General features: G+C 41.8%; 1 protein-coding gene across 5 annotated transcripts in view; it reads right to left on the bottom strand.

Moving 5' to 3' along the window:
• The window catches only part of ndrg4 (NDRG family member 4), a 60,307-nt gene extending 40,547 nt beyond the window's left edge, over positions 1-19,760 (bottom strand). For 3 of the 5 annotated variants that reach the window (XM_079162330.1, XM_079162331.1, XM_079162333.1), the window contains exons 1-2: positions 19,622-19,740; positions 14,779-14,852 (exon numbers count right to left, since the gene is read on the bottom strand). In XM_079162330.1, coding sequence (XP_079018456.1) covers positions 14,779-14,852 — 74 coding nt within the window. In that variant the 5' untranslated portion in view covers positions 19,622-19,740. Of the gene's footprint in view, positions 1-14,778; positions 14,853-19,621 lie in introns of all 5 variants that reach the window. The other 2 variants (XM_079162332.1, XM_079162334.1) reach the window with 1 other exon arrangement.
• Positions 19,761-25,818: the final 6,058 nt, after the last annotated feature.

Here is a 25,818-nt window from a genome sequence, read left to right as displayed (position 1 = left end):
TCAAAACAAAATATAAGAAGAAGTGTAGAAGAAGTAACGGAACTACAAGCATGAACCCGACCCGTGGGCTCTTGCACCCCCCCTTCATTGAGGCAGAGGTACTGTTTGCTCCCCTCTGTGCTTCTTCACTGCGGTTTCTGTCAGATCAGCAAGACTAAATATGTTCTACAGATACGTGAAATACATGACCTATTCTATGGAAAGAAAGGACTTATAATACAAGTGTCAACAAATATTACAGTGGTGACAAACAATGAGAAAGCAAAAGGCACGCTCTCAATCCAGTTTGTGAGGGATTGCGCAATCTGAGATGAGGCACATCCTCTCTGTTTGAACAGCGCAAATTCAGTGATTTTGACTATACAAATGCTTAAAATGATTGAAATCATACATAAATTACATTTATAGCACAGATCAGTAGATCAATATTATTTATTTTATTTTATCATTATTTTTTTTTACTTTTCATGATGACAGGTGAGGCTCTGCCTTCCCTGACCGCATGTCCCTGGTAGTTGGAAACTAGAGCCTCCAGACTGTCAACCCAGAGATCAACCCAACATTCATCAGACGGTCTGTGAACTCACTAAAGCTGGATATGAAAAACAAGAACTGGATGATTAACACCAGCAGTCACAGCCAGAATGGCTGTAGAGACGAAGAAAAGACCACCACCTACACACACTCAAACTTCATTCAGAGATTATCCAAAGAAAATGCCGCCCACATTCTATAAGACAGCACAGCAATGAGCATGAAAGATGCAAAATAATTGAAAAAAACAAGGATCCTAAAGGATTAACTCCTCATCCTTATTTCACCTCCATAAATCCTTGATTCTTCTCTCCTTGGATTTATTACATAACCCTTTCCATTGCTTTATAATTTTGCCGTCTAGAACCATCTGTATCCATCATTTCTCAAAATTTGCATTACTTTCGGAAATTGTTCTCCCCTAAAGCTTGCGTGTTTATTGATCCAGCAGCTCAAGAGTTCACAAGCTTCACATTAAAGAATCCTCGGCTCTGTTGGTGGTTTTCTTTAGGGCGCGTGGAATCTTTTAAATCCCTTTAGGAGCACTATGAGGAGGCAGAGGAACCTGATGTTTTCACAGATTATCTGTGTCGTGTACGACTGTCAAATATGACAGTTACCACAGTTACCATCTGTAGCTTTAAGGTCAATAGATGAATGCTATTTCAATATTCACTCTCCTTTTAGTTCTGTTTTGGTCTCCACCACCTCCTGAGGGTAATATCTGGCTCTTTAGCTGCTAAATGTTCCAACATGTTCACTTGCTAGTTCATAACTGTCTGTCTGTTGTTTGGTGTTGAGCAGGTAGTGTACTGTGAGTCTATCAGAGCTTGTTTTTTTACTGAAATTGGATGTTGGAGGGAGTTGATGAGAATAGAATTAGTTAGATTTAAAACCAAAACAAAGAGCTAAAAGAGGCTAAAAGGCTCAATGCACAGTTGGGTGACAATTGTCTGTAGATTCCAACAATCCTTTTGACGTGATTTATAATAATTTGATACAAGGTTAACATGAAACACAATAACTTGTGCAGTTTTAAGGTTGGGAGTTAAAACATCGCCGACTTTACAAATGATAAATAGCCACTCGGTGGAGGTAAGAGAATAAATGTGTTATACTTCTCTAACTCTCTCTGTCTCTGCTTCTTTTTGTTCCTCTGCCCTCCCAAATTTGTCACCACTGTTTGACAGTTCATCTTTTTCTAAACTCTTTTCTCTATTCAACATTCTTTTCTGTCGTTCAGCATCTCGTCCCTTCTTCTAGCTGTCTTTTGACATTGGTCTTTGTGTCCCCTCTGACCCTCTCTGTCACTCTCAATTCTCTCACTCTTACCCCATCTCATCCCCCCATCTTTTATCCTCATTTCACCCCGTCTCATCCCTCTCTTGCTCACCATCTCGATTCACTCTGACATGCTTATGTAAGACAGCTGGTTGGGAAATCAATTAACATTGCATTACACCGGCTATATTTGGCCTTGTGACGCCACTGCTGCCGGTGGAAAGATAACGCTCAGTCCTACTCTGATTTAATGCTTTGTCTAGTGTGTAACTTCTGCACTATATATCTATGGTGAACATCTGTTGGTTCTTTTTAAAAGATGTTGATACATGTAGTTTAGAATGTGTATGTTATTGTATGTCTCCTGTTAGTGTCTACAAAGTGCGTGAATTCCTGGTCTTTTAAATATGGTCAATTTGATAGTTTAGTCTGTTCAACACTTTGTTCTGCAGCAAAAAGTCTCAACAATTACAGGGTAACAGCATTTATTGTCCTGGGAGGATGATTCCAAAACATTTTAATAACTGTGACCCTTTTTCTTGAAAAGCCTAGCCAGATCCTATAGAGTTTGCTGGAGTCATTGTCCCTATAAAATAATTTCTTAAAGTTTCCTCAAGCACACCCACCAGGCGAACATTAAGATTGGAAGATTATAAACTATTGATGCAACACAATCTGGAGATGTCAGAAGAGGTAGATGGTAAATGGTCTTGTACTTGAACAGTGCCTTGCCTTCCTAGTCTTCTGATCACTCAAAGTAATTTTATACAACATGTCATTCACCTATTCACACCCATTCATTCACTGATGGCAGGGGCTCCGATGCAAGGTGCGACCTGCCCATCAAAACTAAGGAACATTCATACCCATTCACGTACAGCCCAGTGGGAGTAATTTGGGGTTAGGTTTCTTGACCAAGGGCACATTGACATGGACTAGCAGAGTCGGAGATCCTCTGATAGAAGGACGACCTGCTCTAGCACTGAGTCACAGTCGGCCACAGACGAAGTGGAGGTGTGCATAGAAGATTCAAGGTGCCGGTGACGGCTGCCTCGGTGTGTTGGTGCTTAATGTTTTGTGTTGTTTTTGTTGTAAATACTGTTTTCTGCTGCGATACCCGGAGCTCTTTCACCAGAGATGAGCTCATAAACATCAGGGGAACAACAGACTTACTTCCAACTTTTCTGTTAACTTCTGTGGAATTACTGGATATTCTAGTCAAAGGTGCTCTCACGCATGCAGTGAAACGCCGTTGGAGAGGGAAACATTCCGGAGCGCTTGTGCGTCTCCGCACACGTGGATCTCGTACACCGCTGCCGGGCATATTTCTCTCCAACGTTCGCTCACTGTGCAACAAACTGGATGAACTTCAGCTACTGGTGGGGAAACACAGAGACTTTTCTTCATCCTCCGTTTTGTGTTTTACTGAGAACTGGCTCTGTGGATCGATACCGGACTCTGCGTTCCAGCTGGCTGGCTTCCAGCTGTTCAGAGCAGACCGCGACATGGAGCTCTCCGGCAAATCGAAGGGTGGAGGGATCTGTTTCTACTCCAACAGTGGCTGGTGTAATGATGTGGCAGTGATTCTCCAACACTGTTTTCCTGATCTGGAATCCTTTATCATAAACTGTAAACCCTTTTACTCCCCCCGTGAGTTCGCTTCATTCATACTGGTCGGTGCCGAACAGATACTGTGTGTGGAGCGGACCGACCCGGACTCCTTAGTTATTGTCCTTGGTGACTTTAACAGAGGAAACCTCAGCCATGAACTCCCTAAATACAGACAGTTTATCAAATGCTCAACAAGAGAGGAGAGCATTTTAGACCACCGTTACACCACAATCAGCGGGGCTTATCACGCCGTCCCTCGTGCTGCACTGGGACTCTCTGACCACGTCATGGTCCATCTGATTCCTGCATACAGGCAGAAATTAAAGCTCTGTAAACCTGTGGTGAGGAAACTCAAGCAGTGGACCAGTGAAGCCATGGAGGATCTTCGGGCGTGCTTAGACTGTACAGACTGGGATATTTTCAGGACTGCTACAAACAGTTTAGATGAGTACACAGAAGCTGTGACATCATACATCAGCTTCTGTGAGGACAGCTGTGTTCCAACAAGCACCAGGGTGAGTTACAACAACGACAAACCCTGGTTTACAGCAGAACTCAGACAGCTAAGGCTGCACAAGGATCAGGCATTTAGGAGTGGGGACAAGGACTTGTATAAAGAGGCAAAATACAGGTTTAGTGAGGCGGTGAGAGATGCTAAACGACTGTACTCTGAGAAACTGCAACACCAGCTCTCAGCAAGTGACTCTGCTTCTGTCTGGAGAGGCCTCAGACAGATCACTAACTACAAACCTAAAATCCCCCACTCCATGAACGACCTATGCCTAGCAGACAAGCTGAATGAGTTCTACTGTAGGTTTGAAAGACAATGGGACAGTCCTGACCCCACCCCCTACGGCTCCATCAACCAGCCCGACCACCAGGCCCCCCTCCTCCAGCTCAGCAGGGGCTCATGCCTCTGTATCACCCATCCCATCACCCCCAACCCCTTCCCCACTGACGACTCTCTCTGTTCTGGAGAGAGACGTCAACAGGCTGTTTAAAAAACAGAACCCCCGCAAAGCAGCCGGCCCGGACTCTGTCTCCCCCGCCACCCTGAAGCATTGTGCTGATCAGCTGTCTCCGCTGTTTACAGCAGTGGTGGGCCGTCAGGTCCAGCTACACAGAATCACAAAGTTATAGCTATTTTATAATTTAATAATTTAATAAAGTACACACATTGCTTAGTACATGCGGTGCTTCAGCTGTTTTTTATTATTGTTCCGGGTTCAAAAGGTCTCACAGCCCGTTGTCTGTTACGTGAGCGCAGTCCACCGAAAACATTATATTTCCCACAATTTAAGCTTCTGCATTTCCCAAATGCACTAGTATTATTCAACATATTGTTCGGCTCGTAAGCCTCGGACCGAACGGTTTAATATGAATACGTGTATTGTTGCACCCCTAGAAACAAATAACCATAGCTCAGTAGAACAGCACAGAAGGCCCAGGTATGAAATACACGGCCCGCCACTGGTTTACAGACATCTTCAACACCTCCCTGGAGACATGCCATGTACCAGCCTGCTTCAAGGCCTACACCATCATCCCCGTCCCCAAAAAACCAAGGATCACAGGACTTAATGATTACAGGCCCGTCGCCCTGACCTCTGTGGTCATGAAGTCTTTTGAACGCCTTGTCCTGTCGCACTTAAAAACCCTCACTGACCCACTCCTGGACCCCCTGCAGTTCGCCTACAGAGCCAACAGGTCTGTAGACGATGCAGTCAACATGGCCCTTCACTTCATCTTGCATCTGGACTCCCCAGGAACCTACGCCAGGATCCTGTTTGTTGACTTCAGCTCTGCCTTTAACACCATCATCCCGTCTCTGCTGCATGACAAGCTCTCTGAGCTGCACGTGCCCAACTCCACCTGCAAGTGGATCACAGACTTCCTGTCTGACAGGAAGCAGCACGTGAAGCTGGGAAAGCACATCTCAGCCTCCCGGACCATCAGCACTGGTTCCCCCCAAGAATGCGTTCTTTCCCCTCTGCTCTTCTCCCTGTACACCAACAGCTGCACCTCCAGTCACCAGTCCGTCAAGCTCCTGAAGTTTGCGGATGACACCACCCTCATTGGACTCATCTCTGGTGGGGATGAGTCCGCCTACAGGTGGGAGACTGACCATCTGGTGACATGGTGCAATCTGAACACCTTGGAGCGCAACGCTCTAAAGACAGTGGAGATGGTTGTGGATTTCAGGAAGAACGTAGCCCCACTTGCCCCCATCACCCTGTGTGACTCCCCCGTTGACGCGGTGGAGTCCTTCCGCTTCCTGGGCTCCATCATAACCCAGGACCTCAAGTGGGAGCTGAACATCAGCTCCATCACCAAGAAGGCTCAGCAGAGGATGTACTTCCTGAGGCAGCTAAAGAAATTCAACCTGCCAAAGACAATGATGGTGCACTTCTACACAGCCATCATTGAGTCCATCCTCTGCTCCTCCATCACGGTCTGGTATGCTGCAGCCACTGCCAAGGACAAGGGCAGACTGCAGCGTATCATTCGCTCAGCTGAGAGGGTGATTGGCTGCAATCTGCCGTCCCACCAGGACTTGTTCGCTTCAAGGACCCTGAATCGAGCAAGAAAGATTGTAGCCGACCCCTCTCACCCTGGACACAAACTGTTCGTGCCCCTTCCATCTGGCAGGAGGCTGACCTCGTGCCACACAACAGTTTCTTCCCATCGGCAGTCTGTTTGTTGTGCACTTTATTTTATTTTATATTCTTTTATATTCTATTGTACATTTTAATATGTTTCTATTTCTTGCACGGTGTTGATTGTTGTTGATTGTTTATTAATGTTATACACCACACCCGCCATGACAAATTCCTTGTATGTGCAACATACATTGACAATAAATTGTTTCTGATTCTGATATTAGTGATTATGAGTAATTGTTTCAGTCTGACTCTGCAACTAAGGGTTTAGGCCCAGTGCCATTGTTCAGCGTCAATGCAGGAAATGATGTGACCAATATCTAGCGGGGTGTAAAGTCAGGGTGTGGAGGTCGTGATGGTGGATGGGCATCCGATGTTCACACAGGAGACCGGAGTTTGCGTTGGGTTACTTTTGGGGAAAATCTAAATGACTAATAATAAGTGTGCTTACAAAGTCTGGTGTCCTTATGTGATCCTCGTTGTGTGAACATCCTCTGACATTAAGCGCCACAGCTGTTTAGTCTATCCGAAAGAACACGCAGCACTGCTTGTAATGGTAAATAAAGTTGTAGACGGCGTCAATACTTCATGGCGTCTTCCGATTATAAAAGAGACCTTTGTACTCCAGATACTTAGAATATGCTGTATGAAGGCAATTCGTGTGTGTTATCCTTTTGTGACGTATTGCCTGTGACACTGTATGTTTACTTAGTATAAATATCCGAGGCTCGGGGACAGATCTCCGAGCAGACTTGATCCATGTATACTGTATGTGAATCAACTCTGGCTCCTTCTTGCAAGAATAAATGTCCAGTTTAATGATTGTTACCACGGCTGAATTTTTCCTAACAGTCACAGATCCACAATTCATATTCACATTTTTATTAACCTTAACCATAATCTTAACAAAGTCTTTCAGTTGCCTAACCCACACAATCTCACGGGAAGTATAAGTAGCATGACATTTCCGCGTGTCTTAACGCATATTAGTTTTTTCACCTGTCATTTTACGATGTGAAACGGTTGAGGCTATGTTTAGGCAAAACTTTTTATATTCTTTTATATTCTATTGTACATTTTAATATGTTTCGATGTTAAAAACTTGGGTTAAAAAATAAATAAACATTTCATGAAATTCAACAATGCACATTGTTTCATGCCGACCTGGTCATATCATGTATACCCAGTTAACATATACTATTTCTTACAGGAGGATCATACGATCTGTTGCATTAGTGTCCGTTAGTGAGTGTGCACCTCCTTGCCTGTCCACAGCTAGTCTTGCATTCCTAAAAACATTCTCAAAACAGGCATTTTATTGAATGCCTGCTGACTCCTCACTCACTAGTCTTAACCGTCCCACGGCCTGTAGGGGGCAATAGTGTTAATACAGCTGAGTGCATTGTCGAACCCCCAGGTGCTACTCTGTGCCCTGAAACACAGTGGGGGAAACAGTCACTCTCAGCTCACTTTTAGTGTTGTGTTTGGCTAACAGTGTGTTTGGCTAACAGCTAACTGTTAATGGAACTTACAGTACACACATTGCTTAGTACAGCAAGTGAGTGTTGCTGAAGTGGCATGTGGCCATCACAGTCCACTCGCCACAGTGGGGAGCCTCTCTTCAAAGCCTCTCTTCATCCCTCAACCAACTGTGGTCAGGCAGCCAAAGTGTCAGTGGGTGAGAAGTTATTTACAGGCCTGTTTACTATGTTCTCTCTTTCACGAAGGAACACGACCAAAAAAAAGAGCTTTTTCTCTCAGAACAAGCAGTCCCTTTTTCTAGTTTGGGGAGAAAACAGTCTACTTCACTGCAGTTTGTTGAGGAGAACAAAATAGACCTGTCCTCTTTCCTTTTCTCTCACTCCTTTACTCCTTTCTTTTCATTCTGCCCAGAAAGGGTTGCTATGACAACCAAGCTTAGTCCCATTGAGTCTTGCTCACCTTCTCCTCAATGCTTTTCTTTTCAACGGTACACGTATATTTTCCCACCATCTTATGACACCAACTTGTCAAGATTACACATCTTCTGTGTTATCATGTGTGCTTTCGTCTGCTTCGTATTGTCACGTTTACAACAATCACATTTCATACTGGGTTAGTAGGAAAGCAGCAAAGGCAGAATTGGCACCACACAGGACAGATTAAAGGTATAAACGCTTTACGATTATCAGCACCATGACTGATGTGGTGAGCCCCGCATTCAAAACAATCTGATACCTCTGATAATAACAATAAAGTGCAACCTGTGAAAAACTAAACAAAACAAGTTCAAATATTTGGCAATAAAGAGTTTTACACTGCATATCTTTTCAAAACAACAATAACGTGCAACCTGTGCAAAACAAAACAAAATGAGTGCAGATTTAAAATAAAATTCTCCTGATATGTGTGAGCCATATGCTCACACATATCAGGAGAATTCTATTTTAAATATGAGCTTTAAAATGTAGCATTCTGGTGAACTCTGAGAAGAAAATTAAGTGATAAAACATTTACTTTAAGCAAAAAAACTAATTTATTATTCAGTTATTAATCAGTATTTCAGCTCTATTATTATTAACCTTTAACATTTTTAGTCATATAAAAACAAAGCAAGAGTAGCGAGAACCATCGCCTGTACAAATAAAGTGATAGTTTTCATTACTGTACGTCTTCATATTAATTATACTGTTACTGTACAGCTGTTAGGATTGTGGTCAATCTTCTATTTGCAATTAATATGCATTCAATCCAGTTCAATTATTTAAATTAAAATGATAATCTACTCTGGCTAAGGTAGTTTATCAAGAGTAAAACCATGATTAACTGCAAGTCCACTGTCTGTGGTCATCACAGTGAACAGTGTCTGCAGTGTGATGAGAGGACACGTGAGCCCTTGTTGCTGTACTTCATCTCCTTGGAGCAGAGGCTGCATTTAGCATACCCTGCCTTATCAATGTGTTTAAAACACTGTGACAGCAGGAAGCTGTACTCACGTCTGTGTAGACCTCCACCTCTATCCAGACCCAGCTCCACCTTTATCCAGGCCCACCTCCACCTTTATCCAGGCCCAGCTCCACCTTTATCCAGGCCCACCTCCACCTTTATCCAGGCCCAGCTCCACCTTTATCCAGGCCCAGCTCCACCTTTATCCAGGCCCACCTCCACCTTTATCCAGGCCCAGCTCCACCTTTATCCAGGCCCAGCTCCACCTTTATCCAGGCCCACCTCCACCTTTATCCAGGCCCAGCTCCACCTTTATCCAGGCCCAGCTCCACCTTTATCCAGGCCCAGCTACACCTTTATCCAGGCCCAGCTACACCTTTATCCAGGCCCAGCTACACCTTTATCCAGACCCAGCTCCACCTTTATCCAGGCCCAGCTCCTTCACATCTCAGCCCTGCTTCAAGCTGCGCTACACAAACAGCCTCCTCTTCCTTAAGCTCTTTGACCTCATCATCTCATCAGTATCTGGGCCTCATGTTTCAAGTTATTATCACCAAGAAATCACCTCATTCTACTTTGAGTTAAAAACAACCTGCAACCAGATCCGCCGGTGTTCGGGTTTAATGTTAACGAGTGACCGCATAAAGTGAACCGGAACACGGGGGGGGGGGGGGGCTCCCCACTGGGAGCCAACACTACACTGCTGGAGACCCAGGCCATATTGCTGGGCCCATGTAGGGAGGGAGAAGGGAGTCAAGGGAGAACCAGGACTGAGCAGAGTAGACTGTAAGACCTTGCTAAAGTCAAATGAGAGGTTTTCTAAAAGGACTATTGTCCCTTTAGAAACACTTTCGTCCACAGGGGCCACCAAAATTGACACAAATGAAAGTTCCTAGTAAAAACTTTATTGAAAAAGAATGGGTTATTTATTCTTTCAAAAGTTCTGTATTCTCACTTTTGTAATAAATAACAGTGGGGCACAGGTTATTGCACTGAGCATAACTTTACATACAATTACATTTGTGATTTATATATTTGGTATTGGAAAAATATGTGACATTATTTTTTATACTGATCTAAAAGTGGAAATACAATGTAAGAAATAAGCTAGTTAGAAAAGTTAGATTTTGAGTTGAATGTCTGGATATTTTTATCAGCATCAGCAGTGACGACAACCAGCATGCCAAGAATAATTTCATGCATAACTTAACTAAATCCTGCTCTGATGTATAACCAAAAATATGTTCCCAGCTTTGAAGGAGTGTGTTGGTTCGATAAAGAGTTGGCACCAGAGTGAGCAGGTGTGATTAAAGTGAAGCCCACTGACGTCCAAGTTGACCATCACAGTGTGAAATAAAGTTCTAATGACATCGTTATCCACCAATGTTCAGTAAAATATGCGATCAGGACATCGGTATTTATGATTATTTATGATAATGTTACATTGTAAATAACCAATCCGTGTTGAAATTGACAGGAGAGCTAGTAAAGTGGTCTAATAATATGTAGTGTTGGTGATAAACTTGAATAAATCCAGTTGTTTGAAGATGTTTTCACAATAACATAAACAAATTCCCTCTTAGAGAGAACTATAACCTGTTAACACTAGCTCTTAACAGCTTATAATACATCAATAAAACTATTCATGACAGGATGTGTTTTAATCTCAAGCAATCTTTTATTTCCAAATCATTTGAATTTTTATGAAAAAAATATATAAATGACTATAACAAATGAAAAGAATAACATAAGAATTTGTGATGGTTTACACTGATTTCAGAGAGGTTGAAATGATGTTTGGGATGGTGGCAAAAAAGCCTGAAGCCTTGTAGACCAGCTGCTATAATTAAACAAAGGGATCTGTATCTGCCAATATGGATCATCAATGATCTGCAATTAGTATCAGCGGCAAAACAACATGATCAGGAATCTCTAAAAGATTTGCTCCCTTTTTTCTTTTGTAGTGATCCGATTTTGGATCCGATCCGTGAGTTTCATGATCCGTTGCACCACTTGTTCACAGCTGGGACTTTGTCCAGCAAATTGGTAGGCACTGAGTTAAGTTTTGTAAGATAACTTGTACTGATGCTGGAAACCTGCGCAATCCTGTCTTCCAGCAAAATTATCTGAAATTATATTACAGTAGCTGTTATCTTCAACATTGTGTTAACCCATGATCTACATCATAACATCAAACTAACTGACTCGCCACATGAGCTCCACCTAGAGATCCCAACAATCCAAATATGGATATGTTTGTGTGGGACACATTACCAATGCTGTACTAAAACCTCTCTAATGTTGTTCTGCTTCACTTTATCAAAGTCAAACTTTGCAGAGCGACTGTTCACATATTGTGCTATGATTTAGGAGAGGTTTAGACCTGCAGCTGCATCATTCCAAAGAAATAATAATCCTGTAAGTGCTTTTCTTTTTTAGGCGAACCTGAAACTTTTCAATTTGTGCTGTGTCCTATCTTCATTTACCCTTAACCAGTAATATATATACTGATATTTACACATCTGAACAAATCTCACCAGTGTTCCTTTTATTATAACACCAACATTATTCAAATATACCTTGTGGTTGCAGAGATATACTCTTTTTTGTATGGGTATGCAATTTCTGAGCAGAGGCCTAAAAAATAGGTTTGTTTTGATTTGTACTGCTAAGCTTGGTGAGTTCCAATATTGTTTGTGTGTTGCAGTGTATTATGTGTATTATGTCAAGATTATATGAAGTGTTGTACCAGGACTTTGAGCAGATAAATTGCATGCATCACCGCTTGTTTTTGAGTGGGTTTTAATTTGCTCTACAGTCAATTGGTTGCCTACATCACTGTTTTTTAGTTAGCTCACTTATATTGTTTTATACGGAGTGTTTGGTTTACCGTTGATGGAACTACCAGTACACACACTGCTGTACATCACTGATTATTTGTGTCATGCTGAGGTGTTGAAATATTAACATCTTATCTACCATTATGCAAAGGCCACTAACCACAGCCAAACACTACATCATAGTCTTATTTACCAACATTCACACACCATGACTTATATTTATTTGGCTCAAGCTGAATGGCACAATTGGGTCGGCCACCAGGATTAGTAAAAAATGTAACTAAATGTCCATTCTAGTGGGTGTGTTTCTGTAGTCCGCCCACAGGGCTGCAGGGTGGATGCCAGCAGGACAGACGGGTGAACAGTGTGTGGCAGTACACTGAGGGGAGGGGCAAGTGTTTGCCGGACTCCTTCCTGAACCAAACGGAGAGCCAGATGTCGAGGAGCAAAGCTCAGTGGAGCATGCTAAGTGGATGAATGGTTTCCCGGGCAAACTGCAGTCACTTCCTACAGAGACACATGGCTTTATAACAGTGTTCACTGAAAACAGGTCACAACCCAGCACCCCAACAGTAGTGTTTGTCTTGTATTTTATTTGTGACTGGAGCTAAAACCAAATCATGTTGAGGGATTAAGGGGTACCTCAGAGAGGAATATTAGAATAGATCTTGATGAAAATTGCAAAACCCTACAGAAAATAAAGAGAGATGTAAAGTGAAAAATAAATAAAGAGTTGATTAACCTGAATTACAAGATGATGTATTGTACTTTTTTTACCTAACTCCATAGAAATATAGCTGTAGCCATAGTACTTCTGGTTTTGATCGTTGTCTGATCAAGGGGGGCCAAGGGGCCATTGCCCCATACCAGTTTACTCCCCTGGCCCATTTGGGCACCATGAAACTTTACAGCTGTGTAGTCTAGATCAAAATGAAGGTTGAGTTCGAAGGTGGGCGCGGTCCAAGTAAGGGCGCCAGAAGTAGGAGGGTAGGAAGTTGGGAAGTGGCCATTGGCTCCACCACTTTACGCCCCTGGCCCAATTTGCTGTCGCTGCTGGTGTTATCCCAGCGTAAGACGGTTTCTTGTGGTAAACTGTATTTATAGGAGATCTGAGGTCTCAGAGTAATACTTTCACTTTCTGGAAAGTCAAATGCTTCCGCTTCACCACCACAAATACAATTCCTTTCACCAGGAGTAGGAATTCACAAACACTGCAAAACAAATCAGAACCATTTGAATAACCAGACACCACTATTGTACTATTTACATCTCATTATGCTATTGATGCAGTAGATATTGCTAACATCAGATAGAGTTTTCCTCCGGTTGTTATACCTCACAGACACTGAGGGGAATACGAGGAGGTGGTACAAAAACACACCACATGTATTATTTTTAGACTGATGGATTATGATCCTTGCCAGGCTGCTATTTTTGTTCTGTACAAATAACCCACTAACTAATGCACATTCAGTTATTAAGAGATTTCTATTTTCAGTACCAGCGACATTTCAAATCTCTTTCTATTTTTTTGCTGATAGAAAGGTGCATACAGTTTTCTCATGAATAACAATTTAACTTGCAAATGACTCATCTTGAGGACATCCACATATGACACTGTTGCCTCCGGTGTGCCTCCCTCCATTTGTATAGATATCCTCCATTAGTGACCACAGCAGAGACATTCAATAATGTGTCAGCAGCAGCATTCACGTAATGAATTGATGGCCTTCACTTTACACATCATGACATCCACTCTTGCTCTGAACACATTCGGACCATGGCAACTTTTTCTCCTGCAGGGATCACTAAACACAAAGAAAGTACATTTGTCTTTTTTGACACGTTAATGAACATTTACCAAGGTGTTCATTTTCACCACAGATATACTACTCGTTATTGCAGTTGCTGAGTTGAAGATGAACTCTATTGCATACACACTGACACTCCATAACAAATATGTGCTAAGTGCATGCAGAGATGTGTGGAACATCCCGTTCCCTGCAGGGTGACTCAGACAATCACACAGGCAGGCATCTCAAAGGTGATCGGCGACACCAATAGATAACACATACATTGAGAAAAAAATGTTGTGTATGTGTGATGAAAGGACATGCTAGAGAGTTCCAGGAGTTTTGTCCAATGCACGGGTGACAATGGTTTGTCACCTAGGAAACAGGTTGGATTGGTTCCTTGGCCTACAAGGAAACGTGGGACTGAACATTGGACCAAAAAAATTATTTGAGATCAACATAGTTATTGGTAATCCTGTTCTCAAATGTTATCACAAACTTGATCAATTACTGAAAAAATCTGAATCAGAGCAGCCACTTTTTAAACTAATTAAAATGGGAAACAAATTGGTTGTTCTCTAGAAGCGAAATGTAACTACACATGTCCCAAGCTAATTTTTAACTGTGGTCTGTAGCTCTCATGCCTATAAGTAAGGTTTAGCTGGTGACTAAAGAGACACTGTTTTTTTCTCTTCTGCATTTGACTTCCTGTGCATATTTCTATCAACTCACAACGGTAGATAATGCCATTATCAACAAACTCACAAGAGGGCTTATACATGTTCTCAACCTCTCAAGAGGTTTGGAAAAGCTGATTCAAAGATATCATTATTGATATATTGATTGATACATAACAGAAATTATTTAGAAATTATTTCTAAATAGATATTTGTCAGATGACTACTCATCCTGTTGCATGTCTGTTTAACAACTAGACAATGAGTTCTCGTTGGATCTGTGGGCTTTTGCGCCGCTGCTGCAGAATGAATATGTGAAACACAGGACTGACTGATTGACAGAATGGAACGGATGGACGGAAAATGTCATAGATAAGTCCGCACAGGCTGGATAAAGGAGGGACCTGTGCAGCACTGGTATGTAGGTAGGTACAGTGGCTTCAAGGGTCCTACGTACATGGTCTGCAGGAGGCTCTGTGGAACCGTGCAGCCAGCCTTGGGAGGGAAGTTCCAAAACAATCCAGGCCCCATCTAGCAGTGGGTATAAAATACAAGAGACAAGGTCTACTGTACTGGTGTTGGTGCATTGCAGGTGCAAAGGTAGTAATAAGATTCACAGAATTATTTGAGGAGACTCCATGCAATAAAACTACACAGAGCAGACAGAAGGTATCATTAGGTAGGAGGCAGAGATGAATAGGATCCTGTGGAAATTGCCGGGGAGAGAAATGTGAAGGTTAACATTTAATAGAAGACTGTTGTGTGATTGAAGCTAATCTAGTTATTAGATTTTATAATCAATAACAGATCCAGTGTCAGGTATTTAAAGTTGCATTAACTGGCTGTTATGGTGACCAGAAAGAAGTCCAACAACACAGACTGTAATTCACATGTATTCTACTGTATTCCCATTTCCCAATAGACAAGGAAACTAATTAGAGCAGAGATCCAAAAGAAGCATCTAGCAAATCAGCATGCAAAACACGGTGATAACAACATTGCTTTTTTCCAGTGGCCCACTTGCAGTGCCAGCCTTCATTGTTGAAAATGCCACTGGGTGGGTGGGAGGGGGGTTGGAGGTGGTGACAGTGGGGTCTTTGGACTCCGAGGAGTAAGAAGAGTTGTTCCAAAACAGAGAGAACCAGAAACACAGAGAAAGCCTTACACACCCGAAATCTCTGAAACCTCTTAATCAATGACTCACCAGTATTTATCAGCATCTATATGAATCATATGAAAACACCAGTTTATTCTAAAGGACAGTTGAAACCTTACCTTTTGCCTCTTTACCATTTAAGTAAAACTGAAAACATAAAAATATATGCTGCATTCAATTTGGAAAGGGAAATCAGAATTTCTGATTTCCCAGTCGAAAAATTTCAACTAGAACACCACCTGAAGCCGGCTTTCTGAATCTGAAATTTGAATGAACCTTACCAACACTGAACATACATGGTGTTTATTAGCACCTCTGTCTTTACATGTGTCTCCATAAATCATACTTACAGTACTGTCCAACTCCTATCAGTTGTGGCGTTTGTATGCTCAAAATACTGCCGTAATGTGTCGTTATCAACTGGTAATTCTAATAATAGCTAACCTGACTGGAGCAAACCCCATTAGGTGTTCTGACTTGTTATACTGGAACGCAGTCAACTCTGGTGTGACGTCATAGCAAGCTCCTATTTCCAATTCCCGAGGTAAATGAAATGCAACAATAGTAGGAAAATATCTGGAACACTGATAACACTTTTTTAACAGTCTTTTAACAACTTTCAACATTTAGGAAATACAGTCGTGCTGTTGAGCTCACATTCCAGTCAGAAAGCAAAAATTAGCTAACTAGCTAGTTAGCCCTGATAGATATTTTTGGAAGGGGGGGGGGGGTTAGCTAGCTTCAGCTGTCTTTCATTGGCCCAGTTATGGTGAATGACCAGACTGTCAAGACAGACTGTTTCGTTATGCAGTAGCTCATGTAGGAACAACAGCAGTAGTGTATTGCTCTTTGTAAATCTATTTATAAACCCCGAGCTGAGAAACAGACCCACTCCAAAAGGCAAGACAGGCTCGGCTTCATTGGTTACATGTGCTGATAGAGCAGCGCAGCAGTGAAAAAAGCCAATAGGTTTCATGGCGTTAAAAAATTCACTAAAGGATTGAGTTGCTTTTAGGGACACTAAACTTGCACGAATCAGACAAAAGGGCAGAAAAGTGCAATTGCTGCCAAATAAAATATACACATATTTAAATGAAGTCAAATCCAGACAAAATTGCAGTCCAATTCACAAAGATCAGTGCTAATACTCGAACACAGTTACAGTGAAATTATTTGCGTCTTCAGAGAGCTGGTGGTAGCTGAAGCGCTAACGGGTGTTCAATCAAACTCGTTTATTTTGGGATATTTTCAGGATGCAATGACAGATTTCTCATGAAAATAAATAAATAAAATATTGTTTTAGAATAGATGAGAAAAGAAAATAGCAAAAGTTGAATGGAAAATAAGGTTGTTATATAAACAAATAAAAAAATGAATTTCTTCCCTCTACAAAAAAACAGCTAAATGCATTCAAATGCCAATATTTGTGGGCGTGTTTACGCTGTAATATCATTAGCACATTATCTTTTGTGAATGGGACATTGAGATGGGACAGATAGCGGTTTCAAGTGAAGCGCAATCTATGGTGCCGTTCCTTGTGAATTCACCCAATAATGTGAAAACACTTCTTGCCAGGAGATGATAAGAGGAGCAGAGTTCTCCAACGGAAGAGGACCAAAAAAAAATGGGACATACAGCATGTTGCTATTACAGTGGGAAGCTTTTGAGTGGGATGCAACCAGTGGTGGGCCGTCAGGGCCTGCAAAGCCTTCTCTGCTGGCCTAAACAGAATCACAAAGTTATAGCTATTTTATAATTTAATATTTTTTCTTAAATACATTTAATTTTTTCTTATGTGTATTATAATTTATAAAAAAATGTTTTCCATTATCTTATTTTCTCATTGCACAGCTACTGTGCTCCTCAGTTGCTCTGCTTCCAGTGCAGCTTGTTTTAAGTAGAGCTTTTATCCAATCAGAGTTCACCTCTGTGTCTCTAGGTAGAAGAGAGGCCCCAGGCCTGCAGACTCACCAGTGCCTCCATGTGCAGTTTAAGTGAATGGGGACGATATTGTAGATTGACATAGTGTTCAACCAATCAGATCTTTAGTTTGAGATTCTTAGACGCGAGCGGTTTGCAGGCCTACAGCTAGTCAGCATTACTGCAGCTCAGAATCTAGGTGCAGCTCTGCCACAAGGTGCATAGTGTGCTGTGATTGGTCAGTGGGCGAGCACGTGACTAAAGTGAAACTAATGCTTGCTAGCAGAACTTAGGTTGTAGCAGTCAAGTGGAATGATATGGAAGAAATTATGGCAAATTATGTTTTTTTTACCTAGCTTTGTTTTTTTAACATCAAATGGCGGAAGGAGGAGGAGAAACGGACATAGTGGCGGAGTTGCTGGGAACGCTTTTCTTAAGGACATTTCCGAACAAACTGGACACAGTAAGAAATGACCCCACAGCTAGCAGCCCTGACCAGCCAGGAAAAGGATTTGTATGGAGCGTCGGAGAAGCGTTGCACATGTTATGGCTGGGAATGTGTTTCATTTTAACTGAGCGTCGGTACTTTTGGAGCAACTCGAGTGGATCTACAACTCAACGACCACGTTCGCAGGGAAACAGCTCCACAACCGCGGCCCGCCCTTCGCCGGTCCACGGCCGAAGACGACGACCGAACGGCGGTCGAAGACGACCACCGACCGGCGGCGGAAGACGGACAACCGACAAGCGGAGGAAGACTGACGACGACCGGCGAAATACAACTGGGGAGGCTCGACTGTCATCGCTGGCGTCGATGAAACGAGAAGGACTTCTTGTCAACAAAGAAAGGAGGATGAACAGCATTTGGTAAGTGAAGTTTGTTTGTTTACCTCTACAGTTACTACTGTTCATTTGTCAATCGTGGCGTTTTTATGAATAATATTTGAATGGCTCGTGCTCTTGGTGGTGGAATGAGTGGATCCTGCAGGTCTGCTGGATTGATTTGTAGCTTTGTTGTCATATGAATATATGCGACTGCTCTTGTGAGTTTGTCATTGTGTTACATTGATTTGGACTGTATTGTCCGTTAATGACGCAGCGTCCCGTCATGCTCGTATTCATGTATCTGCACTCTGCATTTCGTGTTTTGTATGCTAGGTGTTGAACTTCATGTAACATTTTATTTAATTTGTCAAATGTTGCAGTGTTATGTGAATATGCGGCTTTTACACAAAACAAATAATAACCCGTAGCTGTGACGTCATAATGAGGTTATTAGAAGTGTAGAACAGCACTGAAGGCCCAGGTATAAAATCCACGGCCCGCCACTGGATGCAACATAACATCTCCTTAATCTAGTCTAGTTTTGGTTTGACCCAGACAGTCCCTTTAAAAAATATATATATATATTTTTGAGACTTATGAGGTTTATTAGTAGTAGTTCCAATATGTTACAATTCACAAAAATGACTTAAATCCTATGTCTTTTAAGTCTTACATTTTCTTCAGTCTTTCAGCAGCATTCAGCTAATGAAAGCAGATTCGCCACACTGCTTGCTAGCACAAGCCTGCAATTCAATCATCTTTTATGACTGCCACCTACTGTACTGTAGATTCAGCATTCAGAAACCAAACACTATTTTCTATACATGCCCCTTTAGACTGTGGTGTTTACTGAGAATGAAAACACTTTTTCTAGAAGCAGCCACTTCAACACACCAACCAAGTTTCACTGTAAATATAAGTATCAAGACAATATGCCTTTCAGCACAAACATGATCTTTTTAGTTGTGTTCATAGGCAACGGCTGTAGTGTAAATGGTGTACTTTTTTTTCCTTTTTTTTCTGCAGGGACAATAAATTCAACCTGCCGACGTGCTATTCACTCCATTGCAGAGGCTGGCGATGGGAGGTGTGTGTGTGTGTAATGGGAAGGAGGTGGGGGTTGAATTAAAGTATAAAGCAGCAGGGCTACACACACACACACACACAATGTGCCAAAACTCTTGTCCTCCTTTTACCATCCTCCATCCTCCTAAACAGCTGCAGCATATTGAAGCTTAAATCCAAATTTCTCAGACGGAGAAAAAATATTCTGCTTGTGTCAGCTTCACAAAGAGTTTTAGAGCCTTGATTTTTTGGGGGGGGGTACAAAAACACATTTTCACACATTCTCAGACAAAAAAAACAAATCATGCTCCAGACGGATCAAGCTTTACTGTACCTGTAGTGGAGTAGAGATCTTTTCCAGTCGGTACGGTCGGGTTTAGCTGTTCTCTGCTCCCAGTGTCCGTGTGAGTGTCTCTCAAGCTGCTAAGGATTGGAATAGTGGACGTTGCAGAGTATGTGTGCGTCTGTGGGTGGACTAAACGAAATGAGAGAGAGATTCGTCTCTCTTTCTCTATCTCCCTCCCCTTGCCGATGATAAACAGAGAGCACGTGGCCTCACCAATGATGCAGTGGGAAGTGAAAGAGTGACAAAGGGTGGGAGGGAGGAAGAAAGGGGGCAAGTAGAGGAGACCAGACAAGGGGGAAAGAGTTGAGTCTGGCCGGGAAGGAGATGTGTGTCCTGTGTGTGTTCATGTTGTTCTCGAGTTGGCGAACACCAGCGTGGAAATAACTCATACGTTTTTTTGAGCACAGCGACAAATATGTGAAAGAAAATATTTTCTTTTGAACAGCCAATTCTGACACAAATATCAGATCGCAGACATCCACACACACCAACCGACAGGCAACCAGGGGAGCTTTGATGTCTGGTCAAAGGAACTGACCATGTTTGGGCAACTGGGGTATGATGGGGACACTGATTACTGATAGCAGCATCATCCAGCAATCCATGGCAGAACTTCAGCAGAGACTCCTTTGAATATAATATGACATGTTTATAACAGGAGATATTCTAGGCCTCTGAAGCGCAGTCGTTTATCTGGAAACAATTTAAAGTGAGACATTTTAGTTGTATGGGAAGGCAATTTTGTAGAAGACAGGACTGTCGTCAGATAATGCAGGAGACCAGGGGGCTGATCTGTAAGGGAGAACATATCTGATTAGTCCTCAGCACCCTACATTGCTGTTTACCAAAGCCAACTACTTGAACCCGAGAGTACCCCAAATGGGGGACTAGAGGGCAGAGATGGGCAGTATTTCTATTACTTGAATTTCAAATACGCATTTTAATTACTTTTGAGTATTTTGTAATTTGTATTTGATAAGGCCGATTAAAAAGCTAACGTAATTTGTAACAAAACACTTTAGAGTGGAGTAATTTTGTATTTAAAATACTCAAAATACTTTCTCCAGAATCAAAAAATAGTTCACGAGTTCAGTCTTCAGATCTTCAAGTTCAACGGATTATCTGTCAAGTTAAATATTGTATCTGAGTGTGACAGATGTCAACTAGCTTGATGTATAATTTATGTCTGGGTCTGGCTACATAGCCTATTGTATATACATGGTGATGGTTATAATATCAAGCTAGCGATCGATGCTAACATGCTAATGACGCTAGCATGCTGTCTAGGCTAGTGCATAGCCAGTGTTTAGCAAGTTAGCTTATCAGTGGAGTAGCTAGCTATAGGAAGAGGGAGATTGGGAGCTTGTATGTCATATGTGATGAATATTTTCTTGTTGATACAAACCAACGTTTATGGGCTGTTAAGTCCCATTAATAAAAATATATATATATACATAATCAAGTTGTTGTCTTTCAATAGCTTTGCTTAGTTACACTAACATTCTGTGACTGTTCTTCCTGTTTGTGGGGTTCACTAGAGCTTTGTGTACATTATAACCCAAATCGGAATGCTCTGCTATACCAAATTGTGAGTAAACAGAAAATCCAGAAAAAAGTATTTCCTATATTTTAAATACAAAATACATGTATTTTGTTACATTTTCTGGCACCAGTATTTTGTATTTTGTATCAAAATACATTTTGATGTATTTTTGCCCATCTCTGCTAGAGGGGGGGCGAAGAGTGTACACATGTAGTACAAATCACTTTTGAGAACGAATGAAATGATATTTTAAAATATTTCAAAAACGTACATGACGAAGAGATTCTGATCAAATGGACCATGTAACCTATTTTAATCACTCCAAAACATATATATATTATACACAAAGTACTTCAAGGTACTACAAGTACTACCACAATTTCACCTATTTCTTGCCAGGAGAAGGCGAGCAATATTCACCGTTATCGATCCCAGCCGCGATCTACGGCACTTTCACAGACACACTTCATATCCAGGAGCACGAGGAGAACAAACTGCATCGAACTATCGCCTCAAAATTATTGTACTTTAAACCGTTAGAAAGTTACTATTGATCTGCCACAGATATCAACTCAGCCCATCATCATAAACATTGAAACGCTCCGTACCTTTTAGATGTTTCCTGAATCCCCAAAAAAAAAAAATTAATCCGTGCCGCCATTTCGCCATGTCTCTCTCCTCTGCTGTTAAAAAAACGGAGTCTCTGACGAGCTTCTATGCCGAATGAGTAATAATTTCAGTTTTGGCCAATGGGTTTGACCCATGGGGGCGGATCACAGTTTTCGATTTTATTGGCTTAAAATTCTGTAAACAACTCAAAGAACCAATGACTACACTGCCGGGTTCAAATCTGTGGGAATTGCGCAAATCGGCCGATCACAGGCTGTACTAGGTTCAAATACATCACGTAAAACTGAAATTCTGACGAAAATGAGCCATATTTTACAAGTTTTCATATAGCCCAGGCTCTCAAAATGATGCCAAACTTCTGTATTAGATAGATTGAACACTATTAGTGATAAAAGAAGTGAAATATATAGATATATAGTATTTAAAACTACAATAAGACAGCGATATGTGCGCCTTCCAAAATCAGAATTGACGTTGGCTGACCAAAGCTGACCTGTACACAGGCATTGATTTCTCAGGCATACTTCACTCTATCAAAGCCAATTCTTTTTTTAAAAGGACTGCTGACATGTTGATATGATTTGGGAGAGTTTAGGCCTGTGCATCATTTAAAATGAATAAAAGTGCTTTTTAGGCACAAAAAAAGGCGAACCTGAAAATGTTCAATTTGAGCTGTGTGTAACATTCGTTTTAGCATTTACCAGTAACATATACAATGATATGTACACATATTAACAAAACTCACATTTATGTGTTATTTTGCCATTTAAATTATTCAAATAGACCTTGTAGTTAGCGAGATAAGCCCCTTTGCGTAAGGGTAGGACATTTTAGAGCACAGGGCTAAAAATAGGCCTAGGGTTCAAGAGGTTTTAAAAAGCAACTTCGTCATCTTTCAACCTCAACCCTGTTTTCTTATGTCTTTGTGTCTAAGTGATTAATGAGGATAACAGTTTTTGAAATTGGTCCAGTGTTGAGGGAGAACGCCGCAGACTGCAGCTGCTAAACGGGCTGCGATGTAGTCCAGAGCAATTCCTTACAGTCAAAAAACATCAACTAAAAGTGTTCGTTTTGGCAAATGACAGGCGCAGATTGTTATTAGAAGTATCTGTTAACACTATGGAAAGAAACTTAATAGAAAAATTGTCTTTACCTTTCGCTTTCTGTCTGTCATTGTATCATGAGACTTGTTGTGACCTGAATGGTTACAAAGTGATGTTTGTAAAAAAATTTAAAAAATTATGCTTTGGAAAATTAGTCATCACCAGGTTGGGTTAAATATCAGCGGGGGAGATCACTTTCGTCCCCGGGATTCCTCTTTTCTATGACCATTATGTCCAGGATTACAGATTCCCCCCAAAAAAGTGCTGCTTGGCACAAAGTCACATCAATTGTTGGAGAAAGTGCAGGTGCTTATTTATACTAGCCGGGATCATTAAAACGTCCACAGTAACAAGCGTGAAATAGTGGAGGTAAACTTGGTTGTTTTACAAAAAGAGAAAATATACATATACAAAATATTTGTAAACTTTTCTTTCTCATAGTCGGTGAGCAAGATTAATGGGAACTGAATTCAAGCTGAAGGTCTCCAGGCAGAGTAGTCTCCTGGCGGAGGAGAGGACGAAGTGAGGCCGTGTGTCGTTTTCACTTCTGATTTAATCCAATAGAAAATCAAAATGTCCACGGACGTACTATTGACAAGCGCCAGGGTACTTCTTAGTCCTCTCATGTTGGACTGAGTGCAGCCTGGACGCTACAATGACACTATCGCCTTTCCAGGTACGAGTGATATTACAGTAGATATCTCTGCAACAAAATACATAGACGTCTTTGATAAAACGTAAAAAGTAATGTTAATGTACATCAAAAATGTTCATTTTGTCACAGGAGTTCAGGCTCAGGACCCAACAGCAACCACACGACACAGAATACGGTATAAAGAGATTTTATTTATACCGGACCGATGATAGAACTGGCTGTGTGGAGCCCGTGGTCCGACACAGAATTGCAGGATGGATCGACGGTGTGATTCCCGTGGATCGACACCGGAGGGCAGGCAGATCGACGGTGTAATTCCCTTGGATCGACACCGGAAGACGCGCAGATAGACGGTGCGATTCCCGTGGATCGACACCGGAGGACGCGCAGATAGACGGTGCAATTCCCGTGGATCGACACCGGAGGTCGGGCAGATCGACGGTGTGATGTCTCGTGGCAGGCAGATTAACAGGTACTCTACACCCGTAGCAGAGAGGAGAGAGATTAGCACAGGAATCGTCAACGGGAATTTACAGACGGCGGTAGCGGAATACCGAGGCAAAAGACGGTACGGGGTTGAAGCAGATGAGAGACGGTACGGACTGACAACCCAAGACTGCAGGACCAGGGTTGATATAGTGCCAGGGGGATGATTAGTGGGATAAGAGTCTGGTGTGTCAGCCTGCAGGAGGTAATCGGCTGGAGTGTCCGCAGCTTCGCACTAATCAGGGGTGTGGCCATTGGAGGTGTCTGGAGGCAGAGGAAAATCACAGAGCACATGGCACACAATAACAAACAGGGGAATGACAGAACACATGAGAGGAGATCAGGGGAAACAGAGGTAATACACAACGGGTCAGACAGGGATCCTGACAAATTTGTTGAGTGTTTTTAACAAAAATTCTGGCCTGATCTTACACATGGCCCCTTTAAAGAGACTTCAATAGAGAGTTAATTAAATACAGAATTATTTTTTCTTTGGCAAGTGTCTTTGCCACAACCATGAAAATACCCTTTGACAATCTCATTAAGCTCGCTCATTCGGGTGTTTTCACACGAGAAAACACAGCGTTCACCTTGGAAATCTTTATGACACCTTGTTGAGTCACTGCTGAGTTCTGTTTCTACTGACTTCTTCTTCTCTGAAAACTTGCTAAATTGAGTTGACTGAACATGAGTCGCTATGGTTCACATGATCATTTGCACAAATCAGATCCTCTCCAAACATATGACGCCATGTCAAACTGGGTAGCAAAAAAAGAAAAAGGCAATTTTGTCTGATTGTCTGATCTTTCCACTTGCTTCATTAGCACAAGGTTTCTTTATTGGTCCAGAATCATATCTCTTTTTGTCTGTATTTCCTCCAAGAGTGGCACGTCATGAATATCAGTGATGTTAGTGTATTCCATATTGCAAATGAGACAATTAAGCGCTGAGCTGGCTGATGATGTAGGCTGCAAAGTGACGTAGAATAAGCTGCGTGCCTTTTGTTTTTTTATATCCCTTTGAACAGTAGCTAATGAATATATTGCATTAACTTGTGACTATCCTGCACATCCCAAGCCCACATTCAAACAGTAAAACATGATTGACATTTGCCATCCTGATAAAGTCTTGGAAATTCACATGCTTAACCTTTTTGCAACTTTTTTGTATGCAAAGTTTGAACATTTAAGGGAAACTCAACCTTGTTTTGGTTTTCAATGGAGCCATCCATCCTCCCCCCTTCCTTTCCCTGCCCTGTACTAGTCTTTTTCTCATGGACAGTGTGACCCACTTACAGAAGCACACCACAGTCTGACTGACTAGACAGCAGCTTCAAACTGATGGAGAGCTTTCCAAAACACTCTCTGCTATCCAACATGTCTTGATCAAGCAGCATTTAACAACCACTATGGGGTCGAATCTAATGAAATGCATTAGATCTGGATAGATGTATGACTCAACCCTTTATTAGATAAGCATATGCTGTGCCATATTATTGGACATTTAATCTGATTCAGAAAGAATGATTTAAGGCATATCTGTGTATCTGTTTTATATTGACACACACATAAACATTCTGACCATTTTGTGCAATAATTACAAAGCATCAACTTGAAGCTTGCAAAGAGATTCTATGTTGAAATTAGCCACTTTGCCAATTTCATGGCGACAGCTGTGGCCAGAGGCATTCCACTTTCAGGTTGTCTGACCATCCGTCCACCCATCCCATTCTTGTTAACTCTCAGGAACACTTTGTTATGAATATATG

The sequence above is a fragment of the Pholis gunnellus genome (assembly GCF_910591455.1).
Source record: "Pholis gunnellus genome assembly, chromosome: 7".
In the NCBI taxonomy this organism is placed as follows: Eukaryota; Metazoa; Chordata; class Actinopteri; order Perciformes; family Pholidae; genus Pholis; species Pholis gunnellus.
Note: the sequence above shows the minus strand (reverse complement) of the source record. Positions and strands in the feature narration are given on the sequence as shown.